Raw genomic sequence first — 17,510 nt, 5'->3', positions numbered from 1 at the left:
AAACTGAACAGAGTACAGCTGATTCCAAAGGTCAGATAAGGGCATATTGCATGTCTTATCCCATTTTTATCATTACCTGTTATAGAAAGAGCTAAAATGCTCTCTGCTTCTAGTCTTGATGTGGTCATTTCGTTGAGACTCATTCGTACTTACGCTGCATGCCCAGCTTTGGTCAGGTGAATGATCTTGACCTGAGATCAATTTTTGGTATTTGACCTTTCACGCTAAAATTATTCTTAAGGTAATCGGCGCGTTTTGATGGGAGGAATTCAATGGTGGTAAAAATACAAGCAAACACGGTAATTGATCGATGTCTAAGCCTGATTTATTTATGACATGCCTCCATGGTGGGCTTTGAATTATGAATACATATAATAAAACTATCATTACACCTTCAGCGACCCAATGGTGACCACAAACGCCCGTGTCCAGCGCTGGCCGGGTCAACAGCCTCAGTGCCACCACCGTGACAGGTCGCGCCGGCCTCGGCGCCACTGCGTGCGACGCTGGCGTGGCGTGGTCGCGGCTCTGACCCGGTGTGTGTCCCCATATCGACACGAGACTGCAGCGGCGCCGGGCCGGCCGACAGTCGGCGGGCGGCGGGCGGGACGAGCGGCCGACGCTGACCACTGCAGGTGGAGCGGTCGGCCGACGCTGACCACTGCCAGCGGAAGGGCGGCTCCTCGCCGACCATGCTGCTCGAGCTGCTGACGGTGACGGCTGCGTTGCTTCACGGCAACAGGTGAGCAGAGTGTCGTCCTGATATGGAGCTCACTATGAAGCGCGTCTCAGGTGGGTTCTGAGAACGCTTCTAATGGGGTTTTGCGGAGCTTGAAATCGTCACAGTTAAGATCTATTTACCATTTAATATCTCTAATACATGAAATGGGGAATCCGTATTTTCCTAATTCACCAAAGCCTGACTAGGTTTTTGTCGAATAGCAAGTGCAAACGCATGAAAAGGAAAAAAGGAAAAGCATGAAAATTTCTCGCGCATGTTGTTCAATGTTTGTTCAATGTGTGCGTATCAATCAGGGGAAAGAAATCGGTGCATTACGTATTTGAATCCATCACTGGCTGAGGCTGAGTGATGCCGTTTAATTGTCGAATTTCATGTGATGCATAAGATCTTGTCGAGTGCTTATCCTGAAATTCTGTAGCTCGTTGCAGCTGCTGGCCCATACGCGCGTTAGTAGACATCGGGTGTTGTGTTCAACGTCCCGTCTTGGAATCCGAGGCCATGGGACATCTGAGATAAAATCGTGTGACATGGCTGGCACGGCTGTTTTACTGCGGCGGTCAAAGCCATGGAGCTTCTGTGACCAAAAGCAAACCATTGAACGATTAATTTGATGCATAATGTAATCAGCCTGATCCGACTGATATTTAGCCACCGTAGTGAAAAACATTTCTCTTGTGAAAAAATAGCAGCATTTAGCTGCACAATATGCTATTTATGCCATTCATGATATCGGGATCCCGGTCATCCTAATCCCGGGAATCGGGACTGACACCATCCCGAGATCCCGGGAGATCGACTTCCCTACTGAAAATTCGTCATTTTTTCTTTGCAGAGATATCTTGCACAGGTAGGTAACCGTTCTGTTCCGCCAAGTGAATTTAAGAGACCATTTGTCTTAAAAAGGTTTTAACCCGCGCCGGTCCGGGGGGTGTTTGAACACCCCCCCTGCGGTTCTTCGCAGATATCTCAAAAACGGCGGCACGGAGCGCCGCCGTTTTTGGCACACCTATTCGTGCATCTTTTTCGCACATGTTGTAAAAATTTCAGACTCAGGTCACCTTAGGTCAGTTCACCAGGTCACGCCAAGTGACCTCACCTCAGAAAAAAAAAACAAGAATGCTCGTCATAGCTACACGACTGAACGATTGCCTTGAAACTTTCAGCGATTGATTAGAGCAACACTATCTATAAAATGTATATCTCGGAATTTTGATATCGGTGACCTAAGGTCAGGTCAATTTTGCGGCCTCTCCATTACACACAGAAAAATATTGACACCGTTAGCGGTGTAATTGCACAGTACATATCTGAGCACTTGAGGAAAGTTAATTTAGTCCCTTCCCCGCTTAAATTACTCGCGCTTCCAAATGAACACCAGGAAGAAGGTAATAGAACACTGTTAGGAGGGTTGGGTGTTTTACTACATGTAGCAAAACACCCAACCCTCCTAACAGTGTTCTATTACCTTCCTCCTGGTGTTCATTTGGAAGCGCGAGTAATTTAAGCGGGTAAGGGACTAAATTAACTTTCCTCAAGTGCTCAGATATGTACTCTGCGATTACACCGCTAACGGTGTTAATATTTTTCTGTGTGTAGGTAGGCAGTGGGAGAAAATTGAAAAGCGTCTGTTTTGCACGAACGCTATTCTACACACACTCAAACATCGAGATGTAGGTAAAATTGACACACTGAACCAGAAAATGGCAACTGTGACCCCCCGGTATGTCCCCGAGGTCATCTCAGGTCACGAACAGAACCTAACAGTTTTTCGCTAATAACTTCTGATAGAGGCGTGCTAGAGCGCTGAAAACGCCTTAGATGTGTTCGGCTCGACGTTGCGGATCGACTGATATGCAACATGACCTTTTCCAGTCAGGTCATGACCTTGACCTGAGGTCAAATTTTCAAGTTGACCTTTCAAGGTTTAATTATAGTTCATTCGACGCGTCTCGACGAGAGGAACACGATGCTGGCAAAAGTAATGTCATGGCTCTTTTGAGTCAAAAGCTATTGGCGAAAAAACGCTTTTCGTAAAAACGGCTATTTTTGGATTTTTTGCCCTCTGGAGGCTAAACCGTTGACCTGAGGTCAAATCTGAGACTATTATTCAGAAAGGTCTGTAAAAGGGCTATCGAATGCGCTTTTCCGCGACGCTGTAGCTCTATCGGTTCTCGAGATAGCCGTTGGCAGTTTCCAAAATGTTGAAATAGTCAACATTTTACCTTTGGTGACCTCTTGTGACCTGACCTTTGACCTGACCCAAAAAATGACCGAAGTGTTTTCGTCCTTATTTTGGACGTTCTTTCGATTTCCGCTTACTGCGTGTCGCTACGTGGCCCAGGAGCCGAGTTAGAAGGGGGTGTTCATACACACACACACACACACACACACACACACACACACACACACACACACACCCCGGCCCGGCGCGGAATCTGAGCACCGGCCCGGCGCGGGTTAATAAAGCTTTGATTATGGTGGTTGTGCTAAGACTCGCCGGACTCGCCGCTAAGATTCGCCCTCGCCGGACCTATTGGTTTTCTACATATGCGCCGGCCGAGGGAGGGGAGGGGGGTGTACGACTCCCCCCTCGCCGTTTGGCCCCTAATGGAGCTAGAGTGTCACGGAAAAAAACGAGCGTGTGCGCCGTTACGAGACGCCGTTACGCCGTTAAGAGATTGGTTCCCAATTTTAAGGAATGGTGAGGTCACGTGACCGACCTGACCTCATGTGACCTTTAGGATTTTGGAAAAATCCGAGATATAGGTACAAGTTGTGAGACCTCTGAAGGATACTAGGTCCTGTAAGTTTCATCTCGCTGTGAAAGCTCCTCTCGCACCGAGGGCGTTGCGAAGTTGCGACATCTGAAGACCGTACAGAGGTTCACTTATGACGTCATAGGTCAGTGACCTGAACTGACCCGAAAATGTGGTTAGTGTCAAAAGATTGGCCTTGAATCAAAGGTCAGGTATGCAAAGTTTCAGCTCTCTATCGTCAGCGTGTTTGGAGCTATCGCGAAAAAAAAACCTGGGGGGCGGCATCCCCCCTCGGCCGGCGCGGATTAACGTTCCTATGTTTTTCCGTTAAATGTCTATCTGACCCATGAAATTAAATGCAGCAATTATCTTTGATCAATCGTTAGTCATTCATCGATATTAACCCTCGCCGGCCGAGGGGGGGGCGGCGGGTGCCGCCCCCCATAGGGTTTTTTCGCGATAGCTCCGAACACGCTGGCGATAGAAAGCTGAAACTTGGCATACCTGACCTTTGATCCAAGCCGCATCTTTTGACACCAACCGCACTTTTGGGTCAGGTCAGGTCACTGACCTATGACGTCATAAGTGAACCTCTGCACGGTCTTCAAATGTCGCAACTTCGCAACGCCCTCACTGCCAGAGGAGATGTCACAGGGAAATGAAACTTGCAGGATCTAGTATCCATTATGAGTCCCACAACTTGTATATCTCGGATTTTTCCTAAAGGTCATATGAGGTCAGGTCATTTTCGTGACCTCACCATTATAAGTCAATGGGGAAAAATGAAAACTGCTATTCTGGCGCCGGGAACGATCTCCAACTATCTCAAGCACACAGAATCGTGATTTTATGCACTCCTTGCAAGGTTAGATGCGTCACTTTTGCAATGTTGACCTTGCGTGACGTCATTTATGACGTCATCAAGGTCATATTAGTTTTTCGTCAATAACTCTTGCTCAAATTGAGCTAGCGAGTCGGGAAAGCCACCAATGGACTCAGGAAGACCTGCCGAATCGAATGATATGCGACATGACCCCTTTCGACCAACTTCGTGACCTGGGGGTGCTGACCTGACCTTGACCTGAGGTCAACACCCCAAGTTGACCTGACCCGGACAAAAAGCATATCATTCGACGCGCCTGAGCGAGACGAACACGATGCTGCCAAAATCGGCGCTCTGCGGCCGTTTTTTGCGAAGTTATTCACCAAAAACTGAACCGTACCTTGAGGCAGTTGACCTGACCTCAGAGGTCACCGGTTGACCTAGGACCTTAAAATCGGGTACCAATCTCTGCGTCTCGTAACGGCGCACACGCTCGTTTTTTCCGCGACGCGCTAGCTCCACCAGGGGCGAAACGGCGAGGGGGGGTCGTACCCGCCCCCCCCCTCGGCCGGCGCGTATGTAGAAAACCAATAGGTCCGGCGAGGGTTAAGTTAACATTCGCCGGCCCTATCGTTTCCTACATGTGCCTCGGCCGATGGGGGGGGGGGTGGGAGGCTCCCTCACCATTTCGCCCCTAATTGAGCTAAAAAGTCGCTGTAAAAATGAGCGTGTGCACGGGGCTAAAACGCAGCGATTGGGTTTCATTCATAAGGTCGTAAGTTTAATCTTCGGTGACTTCTGAGGTCGACAAATGCCCGCAGATAGGGGCTCATTTTCATGAATAACTTTCCCCAAATATGGTCCTAAAGCCGCGAATTTGGCACCAGCGTGTTTGTCATGATCAGGCGAATGTTGACCTCAGGTCAAGATCAGATCATGGCCTCTCAGGTATGTAATGTACAGGTCTCGCGGATTTTAACGATAGGTTTTGCACCTAGAAAATTTACGGTGTACTTCAGACTATATCTTCGTCGTCTTAAGTTAAGTGTTGAAGATGCGATCGACTTGTTGATTCACAAGCCGGTCATGATCGTGTAAAATGGCTTCATCGTAGATCGATTGGTTTCTGAGATATAACCGGAAATGTAAAAGTGCAAAACCTACCGCTTAATCTGGCAAGAGCCGTACCTAACCAGCCTCGCCGAAGGAAACATCGCATATCATTCGATTTCGTAAGTCGTTCTGAGTGCAGTGGTAGCCTCTCTCACTCGCTCGCTCAATTCGATCGGGAATTACTGATAAAAACTTCGTTGATCTTGGTAATGTCGTATATGTGTATCACGTCACGCAAATGGGGTCAACAATACAAAAGTGAAGCATCGGACCTTGCAAGGAGTGTAGGTATAGTTAAATGTTGCTTCCATATCCATTTCCCCAAATGAATGATAAATGGTTAGGTCACGTGGCCGACATGACCTCAGGGGACCTTCCGGAAAAAATCCGTAGGTATAATACAAGTTTTGAAGGCTCCGGAGGTTTATGAATCCTGTAAATTTCATCTTCCTGTGAAAGATCTGGCGCTTAAAGTGCATTGCGAAGTTCTGGAATGGAATGCCAAAGAAACAATCTTGGCAGCAGGTATGCCTGCTTATACTATAGTTAAATATTCAGAAAATCGAATTCGTCTTAGACCGACTTGGAGCAGTTTACGCTGTTAGGACTAGGAGTTATGACTGATGCAGCACATTGGTTGCGATGCGCTGATAATGCATCGCGTTTTAGTCCAAGTTTGAGTCTACATCGGGTCACTTACCTTCGTGCGTGGTTCTTCTCTATTATTTGCTGGTGTCGTGGTTAAACAGTTAAATGGTTGCTTGAATTTGTGACAATGGACAATGCCGTGACCAAAGACCATTGCATTACAGTGTTCAATGCGGCTGGTCCAGTAGTATTGTTTCCGTATTGTTTATGACCTTGGCGGTATAACCAGAGAGCTCACGCAGCCGTGGAATAATGGTACTTCAGCTGACAGCTCCTCGCCATAGATATCCGTATCGCTTTGAGGTTTTGCTTCAACGGTTTGTAGCAAACGAGGCCCTTTGTAGAGCCACAGGAGTGTCCGCCACCGTTCCCACACTGGCCCAACGCGGCGCACCATTTTGCCGACAAATTGGAGTGTTTCATTGAAGCTGTGCAGCATTACCATAACGCGGCATGAATATTCGAGCGCCTCAATTTGGTAGATGTGGGGTAGCTAAGAATATAGACGTATCCATTAAAAAACGAACCAACGTAGCGTAACATACCTATCCCTGAATGTCTAATGAATGTTAGTTTTACGAGCATGTATGCTATAATCGCTATTGCCAATGGTGGGGCTAAACTATGCTTATTTAAGCGCAGACACATTTAGGTACGCGAGCGTTTCACGTTTCTGATTCACGGTCGATTAGTACGTCCATGGACGTGGCATTTATAAATGCCACTTTATTTCAGTGCCACTATATTGCAGCTCACTAGCCAAAGAAAAACAATTATATAGCATGCTCTAAATATTTATTGGAATTAGTAACTTATTGAAAACTTTTAATTACAACAGGGACATTCGAAACCATGCAGGATGCTAAAAAACTATTTTGATGTTGAAATCAGGGCTGCGGAGTCGGAGTCGGAGTCATAGTCGGAGTTGGAGTCGGTCGGAGTCAACAGTTCTGCCTGGAGTCGGAGTCGGAGTCGGAGTCGCCAAAGTCTTACCGGTCTTACCGACTTCGACTCCGGAGTCGGAGTTAACGCTGCATGGCTCAACGTCATGCACTGCACCAGTTTGATTGACGATGCTGCGCTCGAAGCTATATTTTGTCGAAAAAAGGCCATTTTGCTGTTTTGGACGAACGTTTTCAACGATAGAAGCAGAAAGACGGTGAATTCCCCTGAACCTGCTTTTTAATTCTGCATGCTGTTTTTAATGCATATTTGCAACGCAAAGTCTTGGAACGCACAAGGGATCGTTTCAGGCAAGATAAAAACATCTCCATTATGAACTCCAATATCATGATAGTGATTTTAATAGGACCGTCTTGAGTCCGAGTCGGAGTTGGAGTCGAAGTCGATTTTTGAAGCCGGAGTCGGAGTCGAAATCGGAGTCGGAGACACCTTAAAATCCATCGACTCTGCAGCCCTGGTTGAAATACATCAAAGGTTTAAATGGTGAAGCTGGAATGTTGTTCTAGCCAGTCACTGTGCTCACTGAAGTTGTTGCGTGTCCAATATATTTGGCCTAGTTTGCCGATCTATTTATGCACTAATGACTGATGTCACCTGCAACCACTGTCGTTTCTCTCCCTCTCTCTCTCTCTCTCTCTCTCTCTCTCTCTCTCTCTCTCTCTCTCTCTCTCTCTCTCTCTCTCTCCCCTCTCTTTTCCCTCCCTCTCTCTCTTCCCATCCCCCTCTCTCTCGCTCCTTCTCTCGCTCCCTCTCTCTGTTTCTTTCTTTCTCTCCCTCTCTCCCCCTCTATCTCTCAGCCCCTCTCTCTCTCTCTCCCTGTGATTAGACCGGGCTGATCAGACAGCGCTGTCTGTTTCAGCGCCGAGCCCGACACAGCTCCACAGTCCACCACCACAGCCGAGGAGCTCATCGAGTACCCCACAGGTCACCTCGCCAATATCAGCCAGGTCATTCCGCCCGGATACGACAAGAGCGCCTTCCCGCAACCGGCAGGTATGTCGGACATTTTGAAAATGTTGTTCTTTTGTGTTACAGTTTGCTAAAATGTCTACATAAATCTGTAAGAAACGATAATATTATATGCATCTACCAACATTTCGGCATGTATGTAAGTATTACTACAGTGCACTTAATTTCGGCACCTCTCTGAGCTAGTGGCAAAAGTCACCCATTATAGCAATTATCAATAAGTCAATAAGCCGAAAATTTATATCACTTTACCCTCGGAGAAGATCTGATCACTGATCATGTGATAGCATAGGCACTTACGTAAACGACTGTGCTTGATTTTCTGGTCAGTTTTGAGACATATGCATTTGCAGACATAGCCTAGTGCTTCAAAAATAACATGATGTGTGCGATCAAGGAATGTTTGTCTTGTGTGGTAGCCTTCATTCAATGGAAATCCCATTCACCAGACATTGATTCGACCAACTGTAATGTCAACAGATGGCGGTACAATGTACTGCTTCCTGCGGCTCGGAGTGGAAAACATTCTCAATATAGATGAACACAACGGGGTGAGTTGTCGACCTCACATTGACCTCCTATGAACGCTTGTTGACTTCTGAGGTCAGGCACCTGCTGGTTTCAGTGGCGACTTCTTTTGCCTTCTATGACGCATTTTGCCCAGCATGAGACTTATTTCTAGTGTCTGGTCGCTCACAATGAATTACAGTAATCAGTAATGTGTCTAAGAATTAAAAAGTACTTTCTCCATGACATTTGACGATATTTGGAACGCCGCTTGCCGAGTGTTGCTACATGGCTCAAGAGATGAGTTAGACGGGATGTTCAAACACCCCCTTCCCAGCCCGACACGGGCGGCGCCGAGCACCGACCCGGCGCAGATTAAGAGAATCAGTGTGGATCAGTGTGAGCGTAAAATGCGAGCGTTGTGCCGGGAGTTAATTACGATAGAGCATTGATTTTAAAGCATTAAACGTTGGCTGTAAATTACTTAGTGACAATGGTCGATTAAAAAGCTACCTAATAAAAACCATCTTTTTTAGTATTCGGTTGGCTCGGTTGATCAGTCGTATTTCGTACGTACAGTCACAAATACTCGTAAGTCCCTCACAAATAAGTCAGTCCTATTCATTAAAGGAAATAGTTCACTTTTAACATGGGATTTTGAACTGGAATAGCAGTTTCGTAGCTTGAGCTGAGACTAGCACAAATCAGGAGCTTTTACGGCTCAACGATCACCCTAGACGAAGATATTCCATTTCTCGTTCTGAAAAGAGTGCCTTGCAGAGGAATGTGTGTCTTGCACAGGAATGCAGCCACGTCATCGTCAGCCAATCAGCATGCTGCTTACAGCTAATGCAGCATGCGTAGGTTTGAACTACGCAATATGATTGGTCAACGCGTAATAAGCTTCCGCGTCAAACATTATTTTACATAGAATATAGTTCGTCCTATATTAAAATATAGAAAATAATTGTTTTTACAAAAAGGTTTTATTTTATTTTCTGATCAATTTGAGCATAAAAAATCGTAAATCCATAGCAAAATACTAATTTCAGGAAAGTGAACTGTTTCCTTTAACACATTCACGCCGGCAGCGACTGGCGAATCATTCAAGTCCACTCGCGTCTGCACCTCGCAGGTGGTGCGCTACCAGGTGTTTCTCTCTGCCTACTGGCCCGACCCGCGGCTCAAGATGCCCAACCTGACGGAGGAGGTGAACAGCGTCACCATGGACCCGAGCGCCGTGGAGGAGCTCTGGCTGCCCGACCTCATCATCTACAACCTGGAGGACGTGCAGTCGGTGCGACTGCTCCAGGACCTCGGCTCGCTCAAACTGCTCCGCAGCGGCTACCTCAAATACGAACTCTAGTCAGTTGCCAGCGGCCTCCTCAGTACCTGAACTGTTTCTTTGTTTCCAATTCTTGATTGGGTTAAATCTCATTATAAATGGGAGTTGTGAATCCGCTGCTTCACTTGTATAGATTCGGTAACTGGTCATTTTGTAAAGGACTTACCTGCTATTTACAAGGATTCTATCGTTCAATAATCCATAATTGGTTGCAGGTCAATGCCTCTGCCATCCTGGGAACACCGAGTTAATTGATACAATACATTTCGCTACAAAGCCTTCACTGAATTATTTTGGAAAAGAATGTCTCTAGGTTCCTCTCTCTCTCTTCTCTCTCTCTCTCTCTCTCTCTCTCTCTCTCTCTCTCTCTCTCTCTCTCTCTCTCTCTCTCTCTCTCTCTCTCTCTCTCTCTCTCTCTCTCTCTCTCTCTCTCTCTCTTTCTCTCTTTCTCTCTTTTTTCTCTCTCTTTCTCTCTCTCTCTCTCTCTCTCTCTCTCTCTATCTCTCTCTCTCTCTCTCTCTCTGTCTTTCTGTCTGTCTGTTTGTCTCTCTCTCTCTCTCTCTCTCTCTCTCTCTCTCTCTCTCTCTCTCTCTCTCTCTCTCTCTCTCTCTCTCTCTGTCTTTCTGTCTGTCTGTTTCTCTCTCTCTCTCTCTCTCTCTCTCTCTCTCTGTCTTTCTGTCTGTCTGTTTCTCTCTCTCTCTCTCTCTCTCTCTCTCTCTCTCTCTCTCTCTCTCTCTCTCTCTCTCTCTCTCTCTCTCTCTCTCTCTCTCTATGAAATGATCTGAGCATTTGAAACAACACCCAGCCAATAAAAAATGTTTTTTGGACGAGACTCTTACGAGAAAAATATTAACTTAATTCAGTTCGTATTAAAACCATTAAATTTTTCAATATCCTTCTTATTTGGTTAACAATAAAAACATGATCGTCATTTTAAAAGACGTATTCCAGATTAGCACGTAACTTTTTATGTAGGTACCGATGCCCCACTTGCGATTTCATACTGTGGGCCTACATATCGGCCATCGGCCTAAGAAATATTCAATAGCTTTTCCTCTTATTCTTTAAAATATCGATTGCGTAACCAGTCTTCACAGATAAGCGACATGAGCATTGCAATGCACATTAGATTGATATTTTTGCATCGTTTCCAGCCTGCGCACCTCGGTGACCTGTAACATGGATTTCACCTCATATCCGTTCGACGTACAAGAGTGTGACATCGAGCTTGGCAGCTGTAAGTGCCATTTTCATACACATCTGTCTTTTTTATCACCAGATGACACAACTTAATTACAGCCAGTACAAGCACCGATTCCCGCTAACGGCATTTCGTTTTTGTCCACCACAAACCTTAAGAATAGAGGGTCGGGCCAAAATCTTATTATATTCCTGCTCAACTTGCTGACTTCTCCCTATCATTTCGTTACATTGCCATCAGAGGATACCGTCATATCTATTACGTTTTATGTGAGCGATGTGCGTTTTGAGTGATTATGCTTCATTACGTTAGATTGCAGCAAGACTTAATTAGAGTGATCGGGATGAAAATTTCGCATCAAGCAGCCGTTATGTCATCACGAAGCTCATTGCCACCCATAGTTCACGAGCTAATTATCCCATTGTACGTGTCACAGACAGCTATAACAGCAGTGTGGTGTCGTGGAACTGGACCAATACTAGGAACATCTACTCCAAAGATCAGCTTCAGCTGAAAAGTTTCACCGTCTCCATCATGATGAGCGGCCAGATCTTGCATTGCTACGGAGACAAGCACGGTAAGAACGCGAAGGGCATCTCTGAAACAAACCAACAGACACGTTTGCATAAGTGTAATCAACTGACATTTGTACAAGGGAAGTTAAAAATGCATGAAGTCGTGTCCAAATGCATGTCATATGAGGAAGTTTTATTCCACTGCTATGCTTTACAAAATTAATGAGGTATGATTATTCAAGTACTTGTGCATTATGCAATGCAATGCAAATTAAATGAGCGCCGTATTAATTTCAGTGTACACTGTACATGGTGCTGCTCAGTGTGGTCGTGTTCAACTGGCAACCTTTTCAACTGGCGCGTGGTAACACCGCCAGCCCGTGATTGTCCTCTGACCTGTGCTCTCCCGGGCGCAGACGTCTGTTTTCAGAACGTGCTGGTGCGCGTGCAGCTGCGCCGTCGCACCGTGTTCTTCCTGTGGCACACTCTGCTGCCGTGTGTGCTGCTGGTGGCCACGTCCTGGCTGAGCATGATGCTGCCGCCCGAGATCATCCCCGGACGGATGGTGCTGTGCATCACCTCGCTGCTGGCCCTGCTGACTCTCTTCACGTCTAGCCTGTGAGTTTAATGACGTTACCTCATTATTGATGTACGTGATCCTGCTGACTCTCTTCACGTCCAGCCCGTGAGTTCAATGACGTCACCTCATTATTGATGTATTGGCCCTGCTGACTCTCTTGACGTCCAGTCTGTGAGTTTAATGACGTTACATTACATTACGTTACATTACGTTACGGACTGCTAGCTGACGAGGACGTGCGCATTCGGTATCTTTCGTAGGCTTGCCATAATCGGGATACTTTCCTTGTACAAAAAAAAAGATCAACATTGTTTTTTTCGATTTTTTTTTTTTGGGGGGGGGGGGTCAGAATTAACTATAAAAGCTGTGACATTCTGCTGAAGATCCGACCGATCCAACTCGTATCAGACCTTTTTTCTGTATCATATAAGCATATTGATCTGTACTCGATGCATGAGATCCTGGTTGACGCTCCCTGTGTGAAACCGTTTTCCTTATGTTCTAGAATAAATAACGTGTATTGTTTCTAAATTTACTGAGTCAAATTCAGATCATTGATTACAATGTGATTATTTATATTTTTATTTTTATTTCAAGGCTTATTTTACATCATTCCTTTCTGCACAGGACTGGTCTGGAGGTGTCCTACATTCGCGCCAGCGACATCTGGTACGTCGGCTGCCTCATTTTCGACTTCCTCATCATCCTCGAGTACGTCATCCTCATCTTCGTGCAGCGGCTGAAGAAGACCGAAGACGGCGAGGGCACGGTCTGGGCCAAACCGAGCAAGATCTACCCGACGGAGGTAAGCAGAGGCCGCGCGACAACCCGAGGCTCGAGTCACAGCCACCACCGGGGAGGGGCAAGACGTTAACATTTGCCAGGCCATATAGCATCTCAAAATGTGGACGGATAGAGTCACTTTGACTGACACGGCTCTCTGCATTTAAAGTGACCATCCCACCTTAACATTAGTTTTGAGTTGAGATAGCCAAATTGGTGGCCATGGCCTGCGAATACCGGTTTGGGCACTCACAACATCGAAAAATGCTTTAATTCGGAGTTATGTAATTTCAAACTTGCAGTTTTCGGATTCTAAGGGGCTAATGCATTGGGATGCCCCCTTAGAATTTGTGACGTCAGCGGTGATCTAACGATTTTAAAACCTTATACTAACATCTTTAAGAAGCAGTGGTAGATATATGCTATTTGCGCGCAACATCTGCCGCAAACGCCGCACTTCCAAAATGAAGTCGCTAGGAACAGCGGAGATCCCAAAAAGTAAACAAAAGTAAAAGTCTAATATCTTGAAAACCGGTAAATATTTTTCGGTGAAATTTGGTAGATATTCGTTTTTGCTCTTTCTGAACCGAGCGACATCACTTTCATGCCAATTCATCAACTTTTTTGAAGGTGGGAGGGTCCCTTTAAAGTGCGTATAGAAATGCTTTTTTCTAAATATCCAGACGTGTGCCGTTAATACTCTTTGTGCATACCATTTCCACATCACCAGCCGTTTCGCTATTCACTTATGGACGTTAGGTACATATGAGCTCAATGCAATCTACAACGTGAATGCTACCAGAGCTGGGCGCTGACCCTTTTGAGTAGCCCGTCATACTACCGAGGGCCCTCTGTCTCTCCACAGATTACCGAGGTGAAAAAGGTTGACGACAAGGAGTCGGAGGATGCCCCGGCGGCAGGCTCCCGGGTCTGGCAGCGCGTTCTGGGCGCTCTCGAGGATTCCGCCCGCCTCGACTCCGTCAGTCGCATTGTCCTGGCATTCCTCTTCGTGTGCTTCAGCCTCGGATACGCTGGCTATTATACGCTGCTTTAAGGAGTTGGAGCTTCAGTGGCGTGTTTTCTGTATGTAAATGGATGTTGTCTAGCGTCTCATCGAAATATGGTGTTATGTTGTTGTGCATGAGCTATATCTATGTGACCAAGACTAATTTCACGTGCTGTTATTGACATTCCAAATGATGGAACAATATATATGATGTCTAAGGGATATTTTTTGGATTTACGGAGCACACGCATGATATATAAAATAACGCCGAAATAAGTAGGAAAACTGCGCTATCTACATCGGCTTCATTAGCATTTTATGTATCCGATTCGGTAAGGTCAATCTTCACACGTGTTTGCTGAACGGAGAGGCAACTTATGTTCCCTCGCCGAATCGACGACGCTTGCCAGGGCGTGCTGTCACAGCACGCGTCCTCCAAAATGTATGGGCGCACTGTGTCGTACATCCAACGTGCTCCTAACGAGCAAACGGTGAACCGAGCTCCCCATCGCTCGCTAACGACACGGTCTGATTTATTTATGTCTTAGTCAAGTCGTGTTTATATTCCAGGGAAACGGGTCGCTATCTTTTGCGGTTTGCTATTCATTTTGCGATGCTGCTCATCACGGTTCAGTCTCCAGTATGTCAGTATATAGGTGAGCTCCGTCAAAAGCAGGTCCTTGATGAAGAAAAATTAATTCACTCTACCTATTTTTGTGGCTCTAATCTCTAGATGCTTTACCGGTCCAAGTTTAGAAGCGAAGCCGTTTCTGCCACTGTCGCCAGCAGTGTCGAGGTGCACCACGACTCAACGGACATGTCTGGTATCGGTTTAAGGTCCGCGATGGTGAGTAAAAGGCCATGCTCCGCGGCCTATGTATGGCGATGACGTCAGGCATCCAGTAGATGACGTCATTGGTGACGGGGCAACCTACACGGGTTAGGGGTGGGTGGAATGCGGTGCTCAGTTCTATACAGGTAGGTAAATCATCTTGTTGAGGGTATAGCTGCATCTGACAGTCAGCAGCGCCTAGTAAGAATATAATATTTGGATAAGTCAGTTTCGTGTTTGTAATTTCTCATGAACTTTTCTACTATTATTGGTAAAAAAAGAAAACAGAGATTTATAATCGTAGTCGTTTGGCAAATATTCGAGCAATGTATTCAGAACAGCTATACCTATGACCGAAATTTTGTTAAACTTGTCAGCATAACAAACTTGCTAGCCAAATTTCGCACAAAAATGGTTACGTACTGCCACTAACGCTCGTTGCAAATTTATTTCGCAGTGGCACAATTCTGTGGAAATGTTTTATTTTGCTCGGAAGCTTTGTTCTATAATTATATTTTGTTTTTAAGTCTGTCATTTTAAATTAATAAGCCATTAGCCAATGGACTTCTTAGGTGACGTCTGAATCATTAAGATTTTTGGGATTTACTCTGCTCCCTATTGTAGCACTTAGTTTTCTCCGTATAAGTACCTGATTTCTTAATTCTGTGGCGATGGAAGTGCGTGCCTCGGTCGGCCTCTTGCACAATTGGCGCCCAATGTGATCGACAGACAGAAAACAAAAATAGCTAGCTGTCATGTCAGAGAGAATGAAGTGGATCGATCCGGTGTTTCTGAACCTGGCTGACTCAATCAACTCGAAAGCTCCGAGCACACATTAAATACGCTGTGCTCGATGTGTGGCCAAATAACCCCACTATACCCTAGTCTAGGCAATAAACATGCGCAGAATTAAAGGTTATTGTGTCACTTTTCAACGTCGGTATATTTAACTAGGAGCCCGCCACTAATAGGGTTAAGCTATCTTTTATTTCTGGTAATCGCTAAATAAAAACATCAACTTCAAGTGGCGTGAGTGGATATAATAGCCTTTTTCACGACGGCTATCTGGTACACATTTGGTACAGATTAGGTGCAGCTTTGGTCAAATTAGGTTTATTGTGTTTCAAAAGTTGTCAGTTTGTGTTGCACAGCTGCTTAAGACCCCATTTTCACGTAACCAGACATTATTTTTGATTAAAACACTAAATAAAATCATGATATGAAGATATTTGTTGTAAAAGAGATTTAGTGCAGATTTGGTCACATTAGTGCATTCTTGAGATAGTCCGTTGTGAAAACGGCCGATATGAGCTGAAACGAAGAATCTAAACGTTGCGGTCCGCACGCTGACGGCATTCTCTTCATATTGAGCATAGCGCTAGAGGGGCTTCGATTAGGTCTTCCTAACATAGCCAATGCTAAGAAGAGGTTCAGATCGATTAAGAATTAACCTTTCTTTGTTCTTTCCGTATTTGTCACTGTCGCGTGTGTTCTTACACGCACTGAGAACAGCGCACCTGCATTGCACCCAATTTCTCAGGCGGTTCATCAGAGCCGTACGATACACGCCGTCCGATGCGCAAACGACACTGTTTCGTCACTAGGCTCGTAGTAGATGGACTCCATCGACCGGTCGCGGCAGTGTACCGGCCGGGAAAAGGCGGTCCCACTTGGTACGGCGCTGCCTCGCGCCTGGCCGTACTGGGCCCTCGCACAAGTGCCATCTGACAGCGATCTGCAGCCGCCAGCAGCTCCATTCTTCAGGTGACAATACGCGCTGTCTGGAGAACAGTGGTGCTGGAAAACCTAACGATGGCATGCTCACGTCGGGTGCCCGCCCAAAGGTAACAGAAGGTCGATGGCAAGTTCCCACGGGCGGTGGTGGAGCATTCACGTCCAAGGGAAAGGTGCCGACTCTCGAGCTCATTTATACTTATCGACAACAGCTGTTCCGCTTCTGAAGACGATTGGTTTCGTAAGCCGGTACTTAATGTGTTTTCGTCCATACCTGTACATATATGTGCGTTCTACTTTCACAGTGTATGTATGTAATTTACATGATTATACTAAGCAAGTAAACAGTCCAAAATTAGAGGATTGAAAACATTCTTTGGTATCCTTTTCGTTCCGGCAATTCCCTCTGGTCGATCGATAAAAAGTTCGCCGAACCTGTTTACCAGTGTGTGAGTGAGTTTGCCAAAGTTTTTTATCTGAGTTCAAACGGATGGGGCGGTCGGGACAAGGGTGGCACCTTTTGATGCGTCTCAGGCGAGACAAACTTTTTGTGCCGGCCCGTGGTCGTTGGTACTCTATGTCACCTGTCATACCGCTGCAAAGTTTCGGTGACAAGAAACTTTTTTGTTAGGGCTACAGGTCAATCGGAGACCACAGGAAAAACATGCTTGCAGGACAAACCTGGATTACCCTGAGCCTTAATAAATTAAGGGGCTTCATCTTGGAAGAGTGTACACCGCAAGTGCCCGGGATTTTGGCGTGAGATTCTCTGCTTCCAAGATTTTGAGATATCGGTGTAAAAATAGGTTCATTGATAGCTCTCGACAAGGCCTCCGAAATGGTCTACCAATGTCTGCTTGCAGTTCTATTGAGTGTGCGCTTTGCACATGCAATGCAAGCCTTTTGCATCCGTGAAATATTGTCACGTCTGCAAGAAAAACGGCAGCTGTTTGTGATTCCGATAATTGCAGGTTTGAAGGGTGCACCCGGTCA

The 17,510-nt window shown here is 46.0% G+C and overlaps 1 protein-coding gene across 1 annotated transcript; it reads left to right on the top strand.

Annotated features, from left to right (window-relative positions):
- The first annotated feature begins 432 nt into the window (after positions 1-432).
- On the top strand, positions 433-14,173 carry LOC122366276 (gamma-aminobutyric acid receptor subunit delta-like). The gene is made up of 9 exons (XM_043338338.1): positions 433-742; positions 7,905-8,038; positions 8,495-8,565; positions 9,657-9,886; positions 11,021-11,103; positions 11,504-11,644; positions 11,999-12,200; positions 12,790-12,967; positions 13,811-14,173. Exons 1-9 carry the CDS (start codon positions 693-695, stop codon positions 13,997-13,999), a joined length of 1,278 nt encoding a protein of 425 aa, XP_043194273.1. The 5' UTR covers positions 433-692; the 3' UTR covers positions 14,000-14,173.
- Positions 14,174-17,510: the final 3,337 nt, after the last annotated feature.

Source organism: Amphibalanus amphitrite, unplaced genomic scaffold (genome assembly GCF_019059575.1).
Source record: "Amphibalanus amphitrite isolate SeventyFive unplaced genomic scaffold, NRLGWU_Aamphi_draft 000029F_arrow, whole genome shotgun sequence".
Taxonomy (NCBI): domain Eukaryota; kingdom Metazoa; phylum Arthropoda; class Thecostraca; order Balanomorpha; family Balanidae; genus Amphibalanus; species Amphibalanus amphitrite.
This window is presented reverse-complemented; position numbering and strand designations above follow the sequence as displayed.

Bases quoted from the DNA above. Each gene is read 5' to 3' on its own strand.
- LOC122366276 (XM_043338338.1), top strand. From the start codon at position 693: ATGCTGCTCGAGCTGCTGACGGTGACGGCTGCGTTGCTTCACGGCAAC. The intron at 8,039-8,494 runs GTATGTCGGACA...TAATGTCAACAG, and splicing joins CGCCTTCCCGCAACCGGCAG to ATGGCGGTACAATGTACTGC. The intron at 12,201-12,789 runs GTGAGTTTAATG...CTTTCTGCACAG, and splicing joins ACTCTCTTCACGTCTAGCCT to GACTGGTCTGGAGGTGTCCT.